Source organism: Anarhichas minor, unplaced genomic scaffold, assembly GCF_050575085.1.
Source record: "Anarhichas minor isolate MPS153535 unplaced genomic scaffold, ASM5057508v1 ptg000003l, whole genome shotgun sequence".
Taxonomy (NCBI): Eukaryota; Metazoa; Chordata; class Actinopteri; order Perciformes; family Anarhichadidae; genus Anarhichas; species Anarhichas minor.
Window position 1 is genome coordinate 17,417,214 of NW_027466449.1, and position 20,714 is coordinate 17,437,927.

Genomic DNA, 20,714 nt, shown 5'->3' on the forward strand with positions numbered 1-20,714 from the left:
CTTTAATGACATTTGAAAAGAAGATATCTTGAAAGCAGATCCACTGTCCCTTTTTTTTGTGTGTTTTTCTTTTTTCCCCGTGCTTCGTCCTCGTTCACAGTGACCCCTTTTAGCAGGCAAGTTGTTCTCTGTCAGAGAGACGGGGGAGGGGGGGGGGGGCACGACACAAGTTTAAAACCTACAGTTGGGTTACTGAGGCTCACAGCCGTGCTCGTCTCCGTCAGGACTCCACGTGTCTGGATGAAGGTCGGATGCTCTCCTGGAGTGCGTAGGTACTGCAGGTGGTGCTGCGATGCCTGCGCTCGCTCTCTGATCCTCCAGAGATCCCCTCCCTCCTCTTTTTTTTTTTACTTCTTCAAAATCACAGATAAAAGGACAAAAAGCATTCTTTTTTTATTTATTTTTTCAAGCAGATCAGATCCTGAGGTTGTTGTAACTCACATATGTTTTCTTGGTTGCTTGACCTGAGAGCAGAGTGGGAAGAAAACAGAAAGAAAGAAAAGATTAAGGTTTACTTTGAGCTAAAAAAATAAATAAAAGGCATCTTGAGGAAGCAGGTAAACAACTGCTTCAGTAAACTCCTTCCTACTGCGCTGTGCGTACGTTATCACCAGCTGTGTGCAATCAGTTGAGATATTTTCAGGCCTGGTGTATCATTTCAACTCACAAGGCCCCCGTGTGCAGCCTTAGTTTCTATTTTCAGATGTTAACTAGTGATAAAAACACACACACACACACACACACACACACACGCACACAAACACACAAACACCGCACACGTGAGCACACAACAAACGCTCGGGGATGCAATGTGATCCCAGCCTGGATTGCCATGGAAACATATCAGAATGTGGCTGAGTGCCTAGGTGCTGTGTGTGTGTGTGTGTGTGTGTGTGTGTGTGTGTGTGTGTGTGTGTGTGTGTGTGTGTGTATGTGTATGTGTATGTGTGTGTGTATCGCTATGAGAATCAGAGTGACGGCGTTTTTGGCTCGTCAGGACTTGCGTAAAGAGGCTGTTTTAGGGTTAAACACTGGGATCATGTGGTCAGCGGGCCGACACCGAGTACAAGGACGAGTGCGTTGGAGAGGGACCATGTGTGCATTTTATTTTTGTTTTGTTTTGTTAATCACAGACATTGCTGTAAATTCTCATTCCACTGCTTTAATGTTGCTATGGCGACCAGCTCCCATGGACTATGCAATTAAAGTCGCACCGTTTCTTTACAGCTGCATTTTGTTATCTTGGCCGGTATGATGAATAAAACATTAGTAAATATACAGCAGATTCTTGTAAACTAACTAACTTGTTTTTTGTTTAGCTAGACGCTGTGCGTGTGTGTTTGTGTTTACTTGTCTGGGGTTGAGACATCTCCCAACGCTCTCATCTTAATTGTTGACATGGATATCTTATTATTCATCTCATCCCACAGCTTTCATTTCATGTGGTTCTGCTGGTTCTGTTCTCTTCCCACCGTACTCATTGGGATTGATCTGAAAAGCTTCCTCACAGCCTCACATGCCTGCTTTTGATCGATCTATATTGGGAACGTGAAGCATTTCAACAATCTCTGATTTGCAAGGTCTTTAAGAGGCGTAATCATGACGACATCACACCGCATCAGCACCGATGTAAATCTGCAGAACTGCTAATGCTGCTAATCCCGTAAATCACTCCAATGAGTGACCTCGGACTGGGCTGATGGGCCCTGAAGGGGAGGTATTTGGCGCTCTGATGGTTACAGGAATTGACGGACAGTCTCCTGAGACGGACGAGGCACAGTTCAGGTTTCTATAGGGGGGGGGTGGCGGTCATGCACATAAATTTGCCATTAATAAATGTCACTTCTTCCTGCCGCTGGAAAAGAAGGGCAAGAGGAGGAGAGAGTGTGCAGGGAGGGGAGGCGAGGCGAGAAGACCTTCGTGTAGGGGAGACAGAAGGTGAGAGACACGCCGAGCGGATGACGCGGTGCACTTCTGGGAGGACACCGCGTGGCCCCGCTTGGGGACTTTGGATGCACTGCTGCGACAGATGTGAAGGTTTCACCCTCAGTGCAGAGGGAATTTGCTCATTGAGCCACATGTGTGCAGGGAAGGATATGTCCCCCCCCCCATCCCTCTGATACACGTTGCATCAGCTCTCTGATTTATACACTTTCAGTCACACACGGATGCACACTCACACAAACAGATACACACACATGAGCTTATTTGGCTCCCGACAGATGAGTGTGACAACTGTTGGGTGCTTGGAGAAATTCCCGGTAAAATCTGACATCTCATCGGCTTAATTCAAAGAGGGGGTGGAGGGGCGGGCGCACCTGTGGGTGCCACGATGGCTCCGTGTGATTAGAGGCGTTGCGGGAGAGGAGGCCTGTGATGTGTGATTTGCATGAGCTGTCAATCATCTCCGTCTTCATCCTGACAACTTGAGAGAGAGCGAGAGAGAGCAAAGAGCTTCCATGGCAACGTTGGTCTACATTCCAGCTTTTTGCAGTCGAGTTTTCTTTTTTTCCTCGCTGAAACCCTTTCAAGTGTTGGTGTTTAGCACAAACACCTCACTGTGGAAGCACGCAGGCTTCCTCACTCACGTCCTAATACCCGGTGTTATCTTTGCTCACAGGATCATGCTTACTGTTCCAGATGCAGGGTGGAGTGAGTAACACGCAGCCACAGACACCTTCCATGTCTCCTTTCTTGTTCGCTGCCGCGCACCCGAGCTAAAGGTCAAACCGTTTTACCAGGAACCCGAGAGAACTCCTTCCATGCGACAGCACGTTACACGTGCTTTTTACCACACAATTAAAGTGCTGGAATGGGACTTTATGGTTCAAGAAAGGAAATATGAGGAAGAACAGAAAGACATCTCATTCGCCCTTCTTAGATAAAAAAAAAAGATGGAAACGCTTCAAGCATGGATATATATGTAGATCTCAACTCCTGGCTCTCTGTCTGTAGAACACATCTCTATATAAGCTTTATCAACTCATCGTAGACTGAATGGACAGACTGTAATCCAGAAATAGTTGATATGAAATCCATGTTTTTTGACAAACTCTGGTGCATAATTTGGTTCGATCTTCGCACAAACTGCTACATTCAGGCAGTGTGACCACTGTTACAAATTGCTAACCGTTGAGCTGTAAAGCAGTGGGTAACATATCCTGATTACACTTAAAACGTTGTCTGCTGTTAACTTAAATGAGCTTGGTTCATACGTATGTGGCTCTGAGGCTGTTGTGGTTCCCTCACTGTTGTAGGACACGAACACAGACTCCTGTGTATTCTGAATACAAACTGTTACCTTCAGAGGAACGACTCAAACAGATCTTAAATGGGGTTGAGATCTCATGAAGAACAGAGCAGACCTCTTCTAGTCCACGGCCAGCTCTTTCTATTGCATCAATCAACATGAAAAATGTGATTTACATATAATTTTGTGTGGCTTTAATCGCAATAGTGAACAAGTTAATGTAAAGCACGAGGCATGTGCACGTCTTTCTTCTTTGTATTGTCTTCTTTGTCTTTGTATGTTATCTGTTGGAGTCTTTGCAGCCGTATTGTCCAAGAAAAAGAAAACAATAAAGTGGGTCTCATCTCGCCTTACTTACTCATGGGGTCAGCGGCGGGGTTCTCACACAGCTCGGTCTTGGCCTCTCCGTTGGGCCTCTCGCTGGGCTTCTGCGACAGGCGCGACGACATGGTGGCGGCCGTGACCACGGCCTTGAAGCTGCGCTTCCTCTTCTGCACGTTCATCTCAGGGTGGAAGATGATGATGTACACCTTGGGCATGTAGAGCATGCCCAGTGCTACCGAGGCACTGAGGTTCATGGAGATGGTCAGTGTGGTGGTCTGAATGTACAGCTGGAAAAAAGAAAAAGAAAGCACAGACGGGTTTAATACAGACTGGAGCAACAACAGACATAATTCCCTTTTCTGTGAGATGTGGTAGTTCTACGAGGCAGACCTTTTATTAGGAAAAATGAGACAAGTCGGTGATGAACATCTGTGGCTGATCACAGAGCAGTCCCTCCGTTAAGCCCAGTGATGAGGCAAAAAGCTAATAATACCCACCGGCTGATAACAGAATATGAGCATCCAGCGGAAACAAAAGTTGCTGAGTTTAGAGAAACTCCTCCACAAAGGGCCTACATCATTAGAGGATGTGTTTGTCCGACTAATACAATACAAAGCCTCCTGATAACAACAGATAGTTCTATTCTATGACACACATTCATCTTTTATTATCACATATGTAGGTGGCGTGGACATTTGCTCCATGTAGCTGTTGGGGGGGGGGAAAGGGAGCAGTCGTGCGTGCGGTAACATGATCCAGCAGCATTTATTAAAGCCTGACCTGCAGCTACTCAGTCAAGTCGAGGACGGCTCAAGCGTGTTAATGACAATAGCAGAAGCGTCACCGTGACGTTATCCAAACGTCCTCACGCGGCCTCCTTTCCAGCCATCCGTCCCCCCTGAATGGATGGACTAAACCGTCCGTGACATGTTGCAGTCACCTCCCCTCCCCCCCCCTCATATCACATCTTTCATCTCAACCACTCAAGCATTCATCAGACCATCTAGCTACTTCTTCCCCCGACCAGCAATTCCTCCCGGAGTAGAGCATGAACACTGCTTCTGCATACAGCAGCTCTACGTTGTTTTTTTTTGTTCTTTTCAGCTCTGCATGTGGTGGAGTGCCGCCTGTGAAAGGCTCTCACTGCGTTAAGTGGATAAAGATCATTCACCAGGTTTCCATTCATGCGAGCCCCCCACAGGTTCGTTCCCTTAAATGCCTTCTCCGTAACGTGCCTCCTCGGAGGTTACGCAACACCTCTGACATTGATGTGTGGTAATTACGAGCTTACATAACCCAGATTTAGGTTAACACAAATTTCATAGCGACTTCATCAAGCGCCGGTGATTTTCGGTATGAGGTGGAGAGGGCAGTGATTCAGCACGCGAGAGCCTCTCTTTTTTTGTCATTTAAGGGTCTTGGAGGAGAAAGAATGGTTTCGAGAGGGGACGTCGTGGTTTCAAGAGCAGATCACCAAAGCCCTCCTCACTAATCTACTGCACTTGAAAGCATCAGATGTCACTGGTGCGCTGCCAGCCGCCGGTGATGTGAACGTGGAGTGGAGGAGACGATTGTAAACACATTAGCCGCCACAGTGCATCTGGAGAGAGGAGGAAATGTCACCATTTGCATGCAGGTTTTTCGTGGCAAATAAACAGCACGACTAATGGTGATTTCTTTCGTACAAGACGGGGCTCATTTGCATGCCCGTCATGCCTTTTGTCTCCCAATCATTCAGACGCCCGATACCATCAACATGCCAGTGCACTCAACAGCCTCTTCCTCCCTCCATCCCCTCCTGCCTCTGTGTGGAGCAGCATCAGAGGCAGTAATCATGCATTAATAACTGTATGAATATCACAATGCATTCAATGCACTCTGTTCTGTGTCACTCCAAGCTAGAGGGAGGGCTCTCTCTCTCTCTCTCTCTCTCCCCCCCCCCCCCCCCCGGGCTGTGAATCTGCAGCGTTTGTGATCACATATTTGGGGGGCGCACGTGGCGTCAAATACAATCACGAGAGAATGGCCGCCCCTGTGCTGTGTTTTTCCACGTTTGGTAGTTGGTAATCTGGTCTGGTATCCATAGCAACACTACAGAGTTTGGTGGAATAAGCTTTTAATGAGATCCCGAAAACCTTGGACGCTGCATTGCTGACCCTATCAGAACTGATTTATTGACCATGCAGGAGAGTTGATTCAGAGCACAATGCGTATTAGGTGCTTACTCATACTCATCACACACACACACACACACACACACACACACACACACACACACACACACACACACACACACACACACACACACACACACACACACACACACACAGTGAAGATATGTCGTTTTTTTTCACTCCCTCTAAAACAGCTGCACATGCGCACAAACCAAAATCCTTTTTTTTCCCTTTTCGCCTCTCATCACAGAGACAGGGTTCTCCACTGTGCCTCCCCGATGAGCTTGACCCGAATTTCGCGCCCCCCCCCCCCGCTCCCCCAACTAAAATGTTTAGCTTGCGACAGAAAATCCATAATTAAATCCTGTTGCTTTAACATAAATAAATACATGAAGTCATTTTTCACAACTGCTTGGCAACTCTCTATTTATAGCCGTGGTAATGATTTATTAACGTCCTCATCAAGAGTCAAATCAAAACGGCTGCTTTTGAATTTTACATCACTTTGACAAGCCGAACGCCAACATCCAGCCACAACGAGCGACATGTTTTCCATTTAAACAAAAAAGCTGTTGAGGGTAATCCTCGTAATTATGCCCATCAGGGATATACTCACTGCAAAGGCAATTTAGTCGGGTATGGTTGAGTACTATGAATGTACACAGCGATAAGGACTCGATTCAGTGAGTGACAATTAGGAGGCTCTCTGCCCCGTTGGAGGATCCCTCCAGTAATGGATCCAGGGGATTTGCAGTCTCCTCTCAACTACCTGGAAGTCTCGTTGTGTTGGGTGGCCTACTTTCCTCACGTCACGAGTAACTCCGTCTGGCTTTGTGCCGTACAAAGTCGTAGGAGTAGGTAAAGGGACTTGCATTTGTATAAAGCCTTTCTAGTCTTCCGACCACTCAAAGCGCTCTCCATTACACACCAGCAGAACGGTAACAATTTGAGGTTCGGTGTCTTGCACATGGACACTTTGACATGGGCTGGAGGAGAGTTGGGATCGAACCCAAAAGACGACCTGCTCTACCTCTGGAGACACAGCCGCCATCTTGTAGTCTTTGTTGCTGGAGCATTTGTGGCATATTTCAGAATACACTCATCAACATGGGAGGGAAGGAAGCTTGGGGGCGGGATTTATTTGTGCGGAGCGGAACTTGAGAGGATCATCGCTCGCGGTCGACCACCCAGCCGGACCACACGCCATCCGAAAGAGGAGTCGACAGGGAGGAGAGCCGAGATGGAAGCGTAGCAAACCCAGCTAGGACCTACAGTCTGCTCCGGGCTAATGTCTGGTCGCAGGAAATTCAGGCTAACCTGAAGTCAAATTTTTTAATTACGACGTTAGGACGTCGGCCATATTATCTGTTTACATTCTTCCTGATGCAAGTTCAAAAAATGCACGATTGGAAAGCACTTCTGTTACTATCTATGAATTAAATTACCCTATAATCTTTGAATAAATAGGTAGTGACACAGTCACTCTTCATGTGTTAGAGCAAGTCATTAATAGTCAAAACTGATATGTTTCCTCGACACGATTTGTTGTACTGCATTGTTTACACCAGACTTCACGGCGATGTGTTTGTTGCTCTAATCAAGGCCTGTATTCATCAAGCGTCATTCATCAAAGTGGGAAATCAGTGACGAAAGGCCCGTAATTCTATGGGTGGCACATATGTGGTCCAACCTAGACAATGACTGGATGGATGATGGGGTGTATAGATGTATAGACAGACAGACTGACTAACAGATGACGGACGGACGGACAGATGGATGGACCGGCGGACCCACGGATCGACGGATTGGTTGGATGGACGGACGGACGGATTGGTTGAATAAGTATGTTAGCACTAAAGCTAAAGAGTGTTATCTTTCTTGATTTAAGAAATGAAGAAATGCAATATCAAGGTGAGAAGAGATATTTTACTAACGCTTGTTGACTTGACTAAGCTTGTAAAAACAAAGCAGACACTGCTGTCCTCTCAACTTGTTCTGGCTGCGTGGGAAATGCAGCTTCACTGCAACAGTGAATTTAGGCGATAATAAATCAAAACATCGCAGGAATATATCGTCTCCCACCTGCGAAGTGGAAGATGTCCTGCTCTCAGTGGAGAGGCGTGCCACAGCCCACAGAGGCTTTCCAACATCACTGCTGTGTGCGCAACACTGAACAATAGATGCAGTTTGTGTGTGGCATGTTTTGTAAAACCATGTGGTTGGAAAGGGCTGATAGGATAATTTCACACCGCAAATTACCTGGTATTATAATTTGTGTTCATTTGAAGTGTTCACTTAAAGTCTGCTATGCAAATGACGTATTTGTAAATAACCATTATAAGATGCTGTTAATTGATTTTGGCATCATATGTTTGCATATTACTTTGGGAATTAGTTATTTACCCTTACTCATAAATACTCTTTGTACACTCGTCTAATACTTTGTGGCTCTGAGTGTCTCCCACTTCATGAATGAATAATAGATAAATAAATCCTCTTCATCTTGAAGGATGTTCAACATCAAAACTTAAACCTACAACTTTTACACTCGACCAGTTTTAGCTTCTTGCCTACAGACCGATAAGGGTTTCAACTTTCAAGCATAAAGGCAGGCAGTATTTCACATCTAGATTTCAAAGGACTCCACATCTCAATGATTGTCGAGTCAAACTCCCATCAAGCACGGGTTTGTTAAGAAAGAGACGGGAGTATTAGAAGTTGCAATTTTCTCTTTTACCTGCTGAAAGCTGGAATGAAAAAGTTTCTGCTGCGTGTGGTTAGTTTGTGCTAATGATTCTTGGCAGCACGGTCTCTCTTCAAGAGGGCTCATGGGCACAGGAGACATCTTACAAGAACCTAAGTGGTTTCTATACACGAATTGAGGTATGTTCGCTTTAATGCCAGGGAGTTCTCCTTTAAGCATGACTGAATCTTGTGGGTGTTTTACTAGAACGTGTCTGTCTCGATTGTTCCCGCCTCAGGGAGAATGTTTCATTACATCATAATCTTACTCTTCTGAACTGTAAGAAATGTGCTGTTTTTGGGTCAAAGATGTTACTGAAGAAGAGAGTTGTGTTCAGTGACAGCAAAACATTTGCAGTCATGTACAAACATTTTTTGGGGGGATTTTGGTAACGCTGTTCTCTACATGTCTTTGTCACCTGGTTGCTGTCATTTGATTCGCAGGCTTGGAGTTTGTTTCAAAAGTCGGTGGAGCTCCAGATCTGAGGTCAGCTGAATTTGGATGCTGGTAACTCTCACAGTCATTAACTTGAGAGCGTTGAGTGGTCGACTGAGCACATGCAGGTGCACAGGAGGCGGGCGAAAGTGGAGGATGCTCTGTGATCTTTTGTTCCGCATGGCTTCCCTCCACATGAGTTTTAATGGGCTAAACAAAGGGGAGGGGGAGGGAGTCACAGGTGTGGAAAATAAGGGCATCTAAATGGTGCTGAGTTAAAGAAAGAAGTCACAACTTCTGCTACAATACAATGCAGCAAAACAACATATGGTCCAACAGCTCTGATGATCACTGGCAGCTGGTTTCATATCGTCCCGGAGTTTGTCATAAATCTTTTGATATTGGACAACCTGGGGTGAGAGAGATTATTCAGATCTGAGGGTTCTGCAGTTATAAACACAGCAAGTCTAGGTTGTTATGAAGTGAGGATGTAGTCAAATGCATCACACCGGATCCCTTCTAGCCTCCAACGGTTCATTAACATTCACGCACACACATCTTTTATCTCATCGATAGAGACAGAGAAACGCGTCATACTATGAAAACCACGCCCGCCGGAAGGGAAAAGTATCGGCGCCACAATATGCAACCAACGCCTGAAACACTAACAAAATGGCTGTAGCTAGCTAGAAATCTTAGCATCCCCTGCTTTATGGTCTGTTTGACTCTAAATGGACCATAATGTACTAAATGAACATCATGCTGTATTGAAGAAGACTTGAAACTAGAGATTGAGACCATAAACTCATGTTTACAATGTTTACTGAGGTAATAAATCAAGAGAGAAGTAGAGTCATTTTCTCATAGACTTCTATACAACCAGAGGAGTCGCCCCCTGGTGGACATTAGAGAGAATGCAGCTTTATGACATGAAGCATCGGCTTCACTTTTTAGAACCTGAACTTGCCACCTGGTTAACAAGTTACTGTAGTTAGCCAACGCATTTTCATAAAATACTGCATGGCTCATCCACATTCTACTATAACACAACTTACATACCATTAAAAATGTGTAGCTTGACTTACAGAAATATAGTTCGCCTAAAACTGACATGTGGACAGAACGCTTGCTGCACATGTACCGGTAGACATACAGAGTGTGCATTCCTCCTGTGGATGCCTCGTGTCTTATTGCTTGTATCCTCAGTCGTTTTGGTTCGGCAGCTTATAAAAATTCAGTTCCTGGTTCTTTACCGTGTTGGTAGTGAATCCCACCACACTGCTGCTTTTAGACATGTTTCTGTTGTTTGCTAGCAGACAAAAGTGACAAACACCTTCACACAAAGTCAATGGAGAGCGATGAATTGTTTCCCGTCCAGTGTGAACGGGACTCAAATGCTCTAGTTCTATCAACAACGACACCAATATGTTTAGTGAAGTATTCATGAAGGTATATGAGAGAATGCCTGTTCATACTGAAAACCTAAGAATAAGTAAGACGAAATAATGTACGGGGCAGCCTCACTTCACCTTAACTACACTGCAGCTCCTGCAAAGGATGTTATGGAGACATGCAAAGGCACTTCTCACTTGCAGTGGCTAGGGAGTTGGCAGAAATGTGCCCACGAAGGCCATTCCACCAGGACGCTGTGGTGTGAGCGGGAGGTGAGCGTGAGGCAGGAGCCGGTGTGAAGAAAGAATTAACTGCATAAAGGGGAAAGATAAACACATTACTGCCTCGCTAGTCGCCGCGAGTAACATAATGAACTCCTAATCGCTGCTGAGGGTGTAATTCATCTATGAAATCAGCAGCAAATTGAGATGAGGAAAATCTGTTTCTGATCCATCTCAAGCGGTAGCTTAGCGGGGAGGATATTGAACGGCGTGCCTCTCAAAAGGTTAGGAGTAACACTTTCCTGTCGGCATCGATATTCTGTCAGTGCAAAACTTCCCCGTCCGCTCCTCCTCCGCCTCGCACGCGCAGCTCACGAGTCCGGGAGACAAATCAGTATTCTGTCCGGCGCTCTCTTGCCAGATAAGCAATGACTAGAGCGTCGGGTCAGAATGTCATATTCTCAATCAACTCCAGTAACACCCGGTGTTAAATGCTTTGTTGAGTAGAGCACAGCCGTCAACAGATGGAATGCGTTCAATCAAACTTCTATTTAACGTCTCCTTCCCCCAGCTCCCCCAGCTCCTCCAGCTCCTCCTCCTCCTCCTCCTCCTCCTCCTCCTCCTCCAGCTCCTCGGCCCACTCGTCTCCCTCTCCAGAATCAGGCATGACAGTGTGTGTTGAGCCCAAGGCGAGTGAGAGTTAAGATAATGGCATCTGGAGCTGCTGGCACCCCCATCCGCATCGCTCCTCAGGCGTTCCAGGATCCTGCTGCTGAACATCAACCCCTTCCTCCGCCTTTCTATGCCTATTTCTGTCTGCGGTGGTCCTAGTGTGGGTTTCCAAGCAAATCAGAGTCGTGCGAATGTGAAATCAAAAGAAAATGAACCATAACTTATACAGTCGCTAAATGTGTGTGTGTGTGTGTGTGCGAGCTCTCCCTTTATGCACCGTTTGTGTTTTCATTTTGCGTTTGTACAAATATTCATGTGCGCATGTGTTTGGACCAGATAAAAACAGGGCCGAAGGAATGAAAGAGGGATTTGTGAGAGGAGGGAGAGAGACAAGACAAAGAGAGAGAAAGCTACAGAGAAAGAAATGACTCACCTTCTCTGCCGACTGGGCCGTGCCAAAGAAAATCGGGATGAAGGCCAGCCAGACTATGCAAGTGGTGTACATAGTGAAGCCGATGGGCTTGGCTTCGTTGAAGTCTTCCGGTACGTCCCTCGTCTTGATGGCGTAGATGGTGCAGGTCACCATCAACAGGATGCTGTAGCCCAGCGAGCAGATTATCTGCAGGTCTGTGATGTCGCACTTCAGCACGCCGCGGGCCAGCATGGGGTTCATGGTCTTCTGCTCGTCGTAGTCGACGATGGTGTTCGGAGGGTCTACGGCGAACCACACTAGCACGCCCAGCAGCTGCACGCAGATCAGACTGGAGGTGATGGCGATCTGGGAGGTGGGACTGATGAAGCGCGGGGCCGTGACCGTCTGCTTGCCCTGCTCGAAGATCCGATAGATGCGGTTGGTCTTGGTGAGCAGCGCCGCGTAGCTGATGCACATGCCCAGGCCCAGGAAGATCCTCCTGAAGGCGCACACGGCCACGTCGGGCTTGGCGATCATGAGGAAGGTGATGATGTAACACAGGAAGATGCCAGTTAGCAGCACGTAGCTCAGCTCTCGGCCCGACGCCCGCACGATGGGGGTGTCGTTGTGGCGCAAGAACGTCGCCATGACGAAGATGGTGGCGATGATGCCGAGCATGGCCAGGAAGACGGGGATGATCGCCCAAGCGGAGTGCCACTCCAGCTTGACGATGGGGATGGGCTGGCAGGCGGTTCTGTTGGGGTTGGGCCTCATGTTGTAGGCACACAGTCGGCAGGAAGTCTCGTCGTACTGGTACTGGTAGCCGTCGCACAGCTCGCAGTGCCAGCAGCACGGCATGCCCTTTACCCTCTTCTTCCTCTCTCCGGTTTTGCAGGGCAGACTGCACACCGAGATGGGCACCTCCTGCTCCCCATCTGGCCACTGAAGCTCCTCCAGCTGGTGGAGAGATGACACACGGCACAGGGAGACAGGGTTAGCGACGGAGCGATAAACCGGCGGTACCGCTGAATATGAAAAACCATGTGGATGAAGAGAAACACCGGCCGTGAGTCACAACTTATTAAGCCGTTAATTACTACATTATGCTCCTCATGAGGTTCTTTGCAAGAACAAAGTACAATGCAATCTCTGCGAGCATGCACAAAAGATGTGAACCCATTCGAAAAAACAATTAAGCCAACACAGTTCATCTTTCCTCCCAGTTTCTTGGAGGGATTGCCTTTTCTAATACTTGAAAGTAATTGAAATCACCATGGCAACAGATCCCACCTTTGTTCAGTGAGATAAAGACAAAGGAACGGGAGACGCAAAAGACATTATGTTTTAATACAGAAGCCGGTGAGGTATGAAATATGTGGTGATAAGGACGGGGAATGGGACTTTGGGATTGCAGAATGCCTCTTTTAGAGTTTGCAGAGCTATTCCTATTTATGATCTTGTCATCAGAATGAACGCTGCGGTATACAGACGCACCGAAGAACTATCTGAAAGTCCAATCGAGGGAAAGGCCCCGAGGTGCTTCATGGTTTAGACTCACACTATAATCTCAGCGCACAAGTCAGCCTTAAAGCAGCCGTGAAGAAATGGAATTTTTAGGGCTCTTACATATTTATTTTTTCGGGTTATAAAAGCTTTCATAATACTCTGAGCTGATCTTTTGATTTATAATGAAAGTCTACTGATCCATGGCTTTAAAAAAGCACCAGAAGATTCATGATTCTCACAGCAACATATGGTGTGAGCCAAGTAACCGAAATAAATCACTTACAAACAAAAACAGAAACAAAAACAGAGCTACACGTTCCAGTGGTATGATGATTAAACAGGTGTTTGCTTTGCTCTAAATCTGCTCGACATGTCGGATATAAAAGGTGCTTTGAGAGACACAGAGTGGCATTACACTACATGGGAGAGGAACACTAATTAAATTCCCTTAATGTGAAGTGAGTTCATTGCTTAAAGGAACCCAGTGGAGTTTGAGAACCATCGAGCATTCGTTTATGAACGCGTCCCCATTTTTCATCGTCTCATATACGCTCACAAGGACGTACGTGCACACGAGTGACATAATACGCAGTCCGGCCAACAGCTTCACACCGTTACACTCATCTACAGGTGGCAGTGATGCGCCAAGAAACACAGCAGCGTGCCAGCAGCAAAGGCAAGGAGGAAGAAGACTGCACGCTAGCAGACAAGCTGTGCGTTCCAATGCTATCTAGTACGCCAGGAAAATATTTAGTATGTCCAAATACATAGTATGTAGTAAATGCAGTATGCTTTTCTGGCTGCTCTGACCCTGATATATGAGCAAGAGGTTCAAAGTTCAAGGTGCAGCGTTGAGATGAAGTAGTATGTCCCAGTGGAATGTGTACTGCATGCAACAACATGTACTTTGAAAAGGCAGCTGCAGATTTGTCCTAAAAGTAAAAAGAAAATGGATTAGGAATGCAGTAATGGATCCAGAAGATGCATGATTTTAAATACTAAATCGGTTTTGTTTACGTCTTATGAGGATGGACAGGCATGCATCACCTTTGTTCAACCTCAAGGATGCACACAATGCATTTTTAGAGAGGAACACCTTTAATACTCCACGGTGCACCTTTAAAGTAACGCACTCGTTTTCCTGCTGAGACTCAGATGAAAAGATTGATCCCACTCTCATGTCTGTCCGTTAAATACGAAGCTGCTGTGCAGTCAGCAGCCGGTTAGCTTAGCACGACTAGAAGCATGAGGACACAGCCTGCCCCCACCCAATCCACAACCTCTCAAGCTCACTAATTAGCGTGTGCTATCTAGTTTCTTTAATCTGTGTAACAAAACAAAACCAGTGCTCGTTGCCTGGCAATGTCACAGTCTGACACACAGAACCCCTGTAAAGCCACGGCTTGTCATTTTTACACTTTTTCATACCGATCAAACATACGAGACATAACCTGCTAATTAGAGAGCTTTAGAGGTGCAGGCAGGCAGATTTCTGTTAAACTAAGCTGGCTCATACGCAGCATACAGACATGAGTGGCATCAATCTCGTCGTCTAATTCTCTGCAAGAAAAGGAAAAAAGTGTTTATGCACAAAATGTCAAAATGCAATATTTCTCCTCCCCGCTCATCTGTTGGTTTTCTGTGGCGCCAAATGGAATTCAATCCGCTCTGAGCAAACGTCAAACACGGGGAGATCGCCCCGGACTAACCACCGTCTCACCTTTTGTACCCGTACACTCACATAACTGTAACATAAACACTCACATAACTCATGTTAATCTGCAACATAAACACTCACATAACTCATGTTAATCTGCAACATGAACGTCAGCAGCAAAAGAAACTCCATCAGGTGAAAATATCATCACATACAACAGGAATCCAGCCAAGGATACCAACAGCGTCGCCTCCTCCAAATGTGGCAACTGCCAATAATTGCAGATACAGAGACACTCACACACACACTCACACACACACCAACAGTGTGTGTGTGAGTGTGTACCTGTATGAGAAACGTCTTGCTTCTGCGGTGTCTGGATAGATTATCATCTGCCATCTATCTGGGGTCATGAAGGAGCCATTTGTTATTTGGACGATGGATGGTGCTCTCTCCGATTACACACAGCGTGGAAACAGTAATGAGACCAACAGCTCTGTTGCCATGGAGACCGGAAGCGAGATTTTCGACACCTTTGGACCCATGCGGCTGCCGTAGTGCTTCATTTTGGCTTCGCTTCGGTTGTTCATTTTAAAATGACGATTAGAGCTTTTTGTGAGCGCTACGTTGAGCTATCGATGAACGTAAAAGCGCATCAGGATGAACCTCCGACATGTTTGCGCCGCGTGTGTCACTGAACAAAGTGAGAGCTGTTGCATTGGGATGGAATTGAGTTGTAGCAGCATATTAGTTTGTAATCACAAAAAAAAAAAAAAAAATAAGAGTGCAGCACAAATCTCCGGCAACAGACGTTGTTCCACCTGTGCCATCCGATCCATTCCGTTGAGTTTAATTGGTGAACCAGAAAGCCATTATGCAAATGTTAAGTCATCTGTATGTAAATCTCATGTTTTTATGTGTAATCGGAGTTGCAGAGAAAATGTTCCGCTCGGGTCTCATCCCGTCCTAAAGCATGCGCAGTTTGTTTGCCTTGAAGTAGAATAAAACTCATCTGTTTCTTTATTGTCCGCATGAATCATCGGGGCCCGTTTGTGTGTTGTGACAGTGAGATCCGTCATTGACGGCTACAAACCAAACACCTTGCACCAATAAAAGCAGTGCAGCAGCTGTCTTCCAGCTCCACACCTGACCTGATGTTAGACATCATTTTTTGTTCTTGTAGGTAGTTATTTAAAGCTCCCATGAAACGAAAAATGCCCAAATCCGTGTTATCTCATGGCTTCTGCTATCTTTTGAATGTGGAAGTTAAATTGTCACATATTCTCCTATTAGAGTCCTCCTGTTTGCTGTCGTGGGTGTAGCTGACAAGATGTGATCATAGATTTAGAGTTTCATCATGTAGAGTAAAAGCTACAGAGCACCGGGAGTAACACAGGAGGTCCGTTTGCAACAACACCAACATCTTCACTTGGGTTAAAAACGTGTTGTTCTGTTCCTCCCATTCATACATCTTCCATCCTCATGCAGTGGGAGAAGAGTGATCTCCAACAAATGATCTTGTTAATTGTCGTTCTTATTTCTACTTTCTTCTTTTTAGTGTTGAACTCTCTAATAAAGCCCTCACTGACGCTTTAACATCCTTTTACAGGTGGAAACATATCAAAGCCCTTTTTAACAGCATTCACAATGTGACTGACTCAAAGTACCGCGTTGTATCACCTTTTACACACCGACTTTTACAACTTTTGTCAGTTTAAGTGCATGTTTTTTATTCATTTTAAAAGCAGCCGTTGGCACATTTCTGCATAATTTGCAAATAATCTTTGAAAGGATGTTTCAATGATGAATATAAATGTGTTTTATTTAACAATAAGAGTCTAATAGTAACTTACTGTAGGAGTTTGGAATGTGTTTAACATTTGGCTCACATTAGTAGGCAACAAATCAACTGAAATGTGTGTGAGAATGTTTATCTCTTCATTGTTGGAGGAAAATATTACACCTGAAGAATTTACACCATCCATCTTCTGAGTAGAGCGTTACACTCCTTTACTCTCGCTAGATTCTGTTTTTGCACCTAAAATACACCAATTAGGCTGAAAGTAAAACGTTTCTGCACCCGAGCTCTCTCCGCATTTGAGATGCTAATAATATGCAAACCACCCCCCCCCCCTCTTTGTCACACAAGAGATGTCAATCTTTTGAAAACACAGAAAGCCTTAGTGCTTGTACATCGTTCGCGTCGCTGAGCGCAGACATCCTGCTGAGACACACAAGCATTTGAACAAGGTTCTTTGTTCTGTCGTCTGTGTATCCGGTGTCGGTGCATCGTCATACCCTGAGCTGCAGGTTCTCCACCCACTGGCCCACCACTCTATACTCTGGGGTGGAGGAGTTGGTCATCTGGAACTGGAACAGGTCGTAGCGTCCTGGAGCATCGCCGTTCTTGTTGAACATGACCGAGGTGCTGGCGCTGCCTGTACAGAGCGAGAGAGAGAGAGAGAGAGAGAGAGAGAGCAAAAAGCAGGGATGGATGAAAAGTGTTAGACGCTGGTGTGACAGAGCACAGCACCTCTTCTAATAAGAGCAAAAACATGAACTTTTAACCCTCACAGTGGTGGAGGCCCTCATGGACCACACAGGCTTTAAATCTGCTACTCCCAGTTAAAACACAATAACCGATGTATCCAACCTCCATGATAATCAGCACAGGGAAGAACGCTCCCTACTGACCCATACAACACTTCCTCACCTGCTTCCTATGCATCATCACGGCTGCACGATGGCCTCCGGAGGAATTCATTTTCATATTGGTATACATGCTTAGATGTGTGACCTCTTGGGCCGTGCTCTCGTATCAGAAAAAAAAAAAAAAAAAACACCTCCTCGGGTCAAAAGCAATGCATTCCAATAACACAGGGGACAACAACAGGGGCTGCAGGGAGGATAAACAGGTCAGCCAAAGCATCATATGGTCCCCATCTGCTCTCAGAGTGCAGCAGCCTGTCCCAAGCAGAGCCCTGAAGATTTCACTAATGAGCTCAGAGAGGACGGCGCACGCCTGAAACATTACGCACGAGGAACATTACTTTATTTATTTATTTTTTTAATGGGTATTTGTGCGAGCTCTCGGGCCCGCGTGTGCAATATCGCTCAATTATGACTGCAGAGTCGGAGCGAGATATCGTGTTGATGCAGATGCCATCTCCCTCGCAGCAGCCAATGTTGAGTGGCATTAATGGGAAAGAACGGTTGTACTCTATTTTATACATGAGGTCTGCATTGTTGATGAGGTCACTTCTACTTTCGCACAATGCTGAGACAATGAACAAGTGCTGCGTTTTAAGAATTCACCTTGGCACTGCATATAGCAGCTCGTAAGCACGAATGGAGATACCACTTTTGAAATGGGACGGGGGGAGTCTGATGACACTTGGCATGGGAATTAAGGACTTTAATAGCTCTGGCTATAAAAAAAAGTATAGAGGAAGGACCAGGAGCATATGTCCAAAACCCTTTTGGGAACATGTGGTGGTTTTTATCTGGAACAGAAGTCGTGGCTTTTGGATGGAAGGACACTGCACCTTTTTCCTTGGTTTTTTTTAGCCAGAAGGGAATTTCATGTCCCTCCAGCTTTTTCTTCCAAGGACATTTGTCATTGAGCATTCTACAAAAGTTTCAGGCCCAAAGACTCTTGTAAAACAAGAGAGACAAGAGGTAGCAATGTGAAAAAAAAGAAAAAGCCCATTTCAGGTGACAGAATACGGGGGCAGTATAAATAAAACACCGTGGACAAGCACCCAAATGTTCCATTCTGACTTTGTGACACCATTTTGCTTTATAAATGTCAGTTTATAAGACCTTGATGCAGAGCCACAAACCCCTCATTATCTGCTGTTATGCAAAGTGACAGCACATATATTTCACTTTAACAATGCAGAAATGGCCCTAATTCACAAGCATCGGTGTGTCGGCACATTAACTAAAGCAGGACGGGTGTTCAGAATTAACTGCTTGTGAAGCCCGTAGTAGTAAAATAATTCCCTCAACGCTACAAACCAAACCAAAACTCGGTGGGTGGCAGTCACCGCGCTGTCACTTCTACCTCCACCAAACAAGACAGTCGACTCGTTGACACAGTGAATGAAGATGTTGACAAGGTATTGACTCCTGCGAGCAGAAGCGATGTCAGGGACATCATTCTTCCTCTACGCCCCGGCAAAGGAACCACGTACAGCAACACAAACAAACACAGAAAAGTCATTCAGCACTTCACACGTGGCGCTCTTCAGCTTTAGAGCAAATAATTAAGCGGCGTCTCTGTGTGCGCAGATTAAAAAAAGAAAATAGGCAGCATTAGAAATTCCTTTCTGTTTTCTATTGCCTGATGTCTTCAAGGAGGCAAAGCGGTCTGTGTAGGCTCCTCAGCGGGAACGCTGTCTAAGATGAAAGATGCATGCGTTGGCATGTGGCTGTGAACTAAGACATGACAAAAGTGCACTGCCGCTGCGCCGAGCAGTGTGGGTGGACTGGGGATCCACTGCTGTGTTTCTTTCGCATCATTATTCTCTCCCCCTGTTTTTTTTTTTGTGCCTCTCACTCTTCAGCTCTGTGACTCCAGCACAGCGGGGAGATCAACAAAGGAGGCTTACACTCCTTCGCTCTCAAACATACATTAGCAGTTGCACATGCAGCGGATAACGTGCGTGGTTCCCGTCTCGTCCAGTGAGATACAGCTGATGGAGCCACAGCAGAAACAACCTCTGCTTGCCAGTTAAAGAAAGAAGAAGAAGAAGAAGAAGAAGAAGAAGAAGAGGGGTTGAGAATATAAAAGCAAGACAGGAAGAAGCAGAGGAGGTGGAGAAGGTAGTGATCTTATTTTTGGCTGAGGTGAAATGAACACGCTCTTCGTTGTCAGTGCCACACGGAGGTGAATATTTTTCAGAAGCTGAAAATAAAAAATTGTCCAGATGGTTGTTGAGATTGGACAGCGGATTCTCCATCCCCTGCATGAATCTGCTCTTACTGAAGGTCTCCTTGAAATTTTAGCTGCACATGCAACTGCATATATACACACAGTGTATATATATATATATATATTCTGTTTCCATAGTTCCACCTTAAAGTCTGTGGGCTTCTCGTCTGCTGCAGCTCTGCACCGCTGCCATAGCGACAGTGTTAGAGGACGGCCGGCAGCTCTTTAGCCGTTAGCTCACTGACACAAGTTTGTCTTTTGTGCACAAGTGATCGGGATCAATGTGTTGCAAACACTGATCAACAAAACAGAAAATGTGCACGGGAACCACACAGTTTTCCAGCGTAGTGTCGCCTGTTATATTTATAATCTGTTAAAGAAGAATGCTGGAGAGATTCTGATGTTCTTCTTGTTAACATCAATCAAACTAAGTACTGTTTGTGTAAAGCCTGGTACATCGTACTCCTCTGCGCCTCAGACCTCCACGAAACTATTAAAAACACATCAAACGTCACATCAGTGCACTTAATTATGCTAAACATGGGCTCTGCTGTTTATCTTCATCCCACATACACCGCCCCGCTGCCGGAATACTCACCAGTGCAGCAAATGTGTATTAATCTGCGGCAAAAAATAGTCCCAAACAAAAAACTATTTGCTCCTTTTTCAGAATTGTTTCCTAATTTCTTTCACATTTTTCTATTTGTCTCCTTCCCTGCCTATGGTTTTTAGAGTGCTAAAGTGCATATGTTGTATTTGAAAGTATTAGTTTATACTTGTGCCTTTTTCATGTATTCATTGAGGCAAAGAAGCACGGGTTTCCTTCTCTTTGCTCCTTTTAGTTTTTTTAGACTGCAGTTTATATTTTGTGCAAGATTTAGTGTTGGAAACATACAATGAAATGAGGCAAAATTTTAAAGAATCAAATGAAACGAAACACCAGGATCTTTAGTGACTTGTTGGTACAAAATGTCTATCCCGGTAAAACACCT

At 45.6% G+C, this 20,714-nt stretch overlaps 1 protein-coding gene across 1 annotated transcript in view; it reads right to left on the minus strand.

Annotated features, from left to right (window-relative positions):
- Positions 1-414: 414 nt before the first annotated feature.
- LOC142959493 (metabotropic glutamate receptor 7-like) overlaps positions 415-20,714 on the minus strand; it is a 60,849-nt gene continuing 40,549 nt past the window's right edge. The window contains exons 7-10 of the mRNA XM_076100786.1: positions 17,085-17,224; positions 11,645-12,580; positions 3,609-3,861; positions 415-464 (exon numbers count right to left, since the gene is read on the minus strand). Of these exons, the coding sequence (XP_075956901.1) occupies positions 415-464; positions 3,609-3,861; positions 11,645-12,580; positions 17,085-17,224 (1,379 nt within the window). The remainder of the gene's footprint in view (positions 465-3,608; positions 3,862-11,644; positions 12,581-17,084; positions 17,225-20,714) is intronic.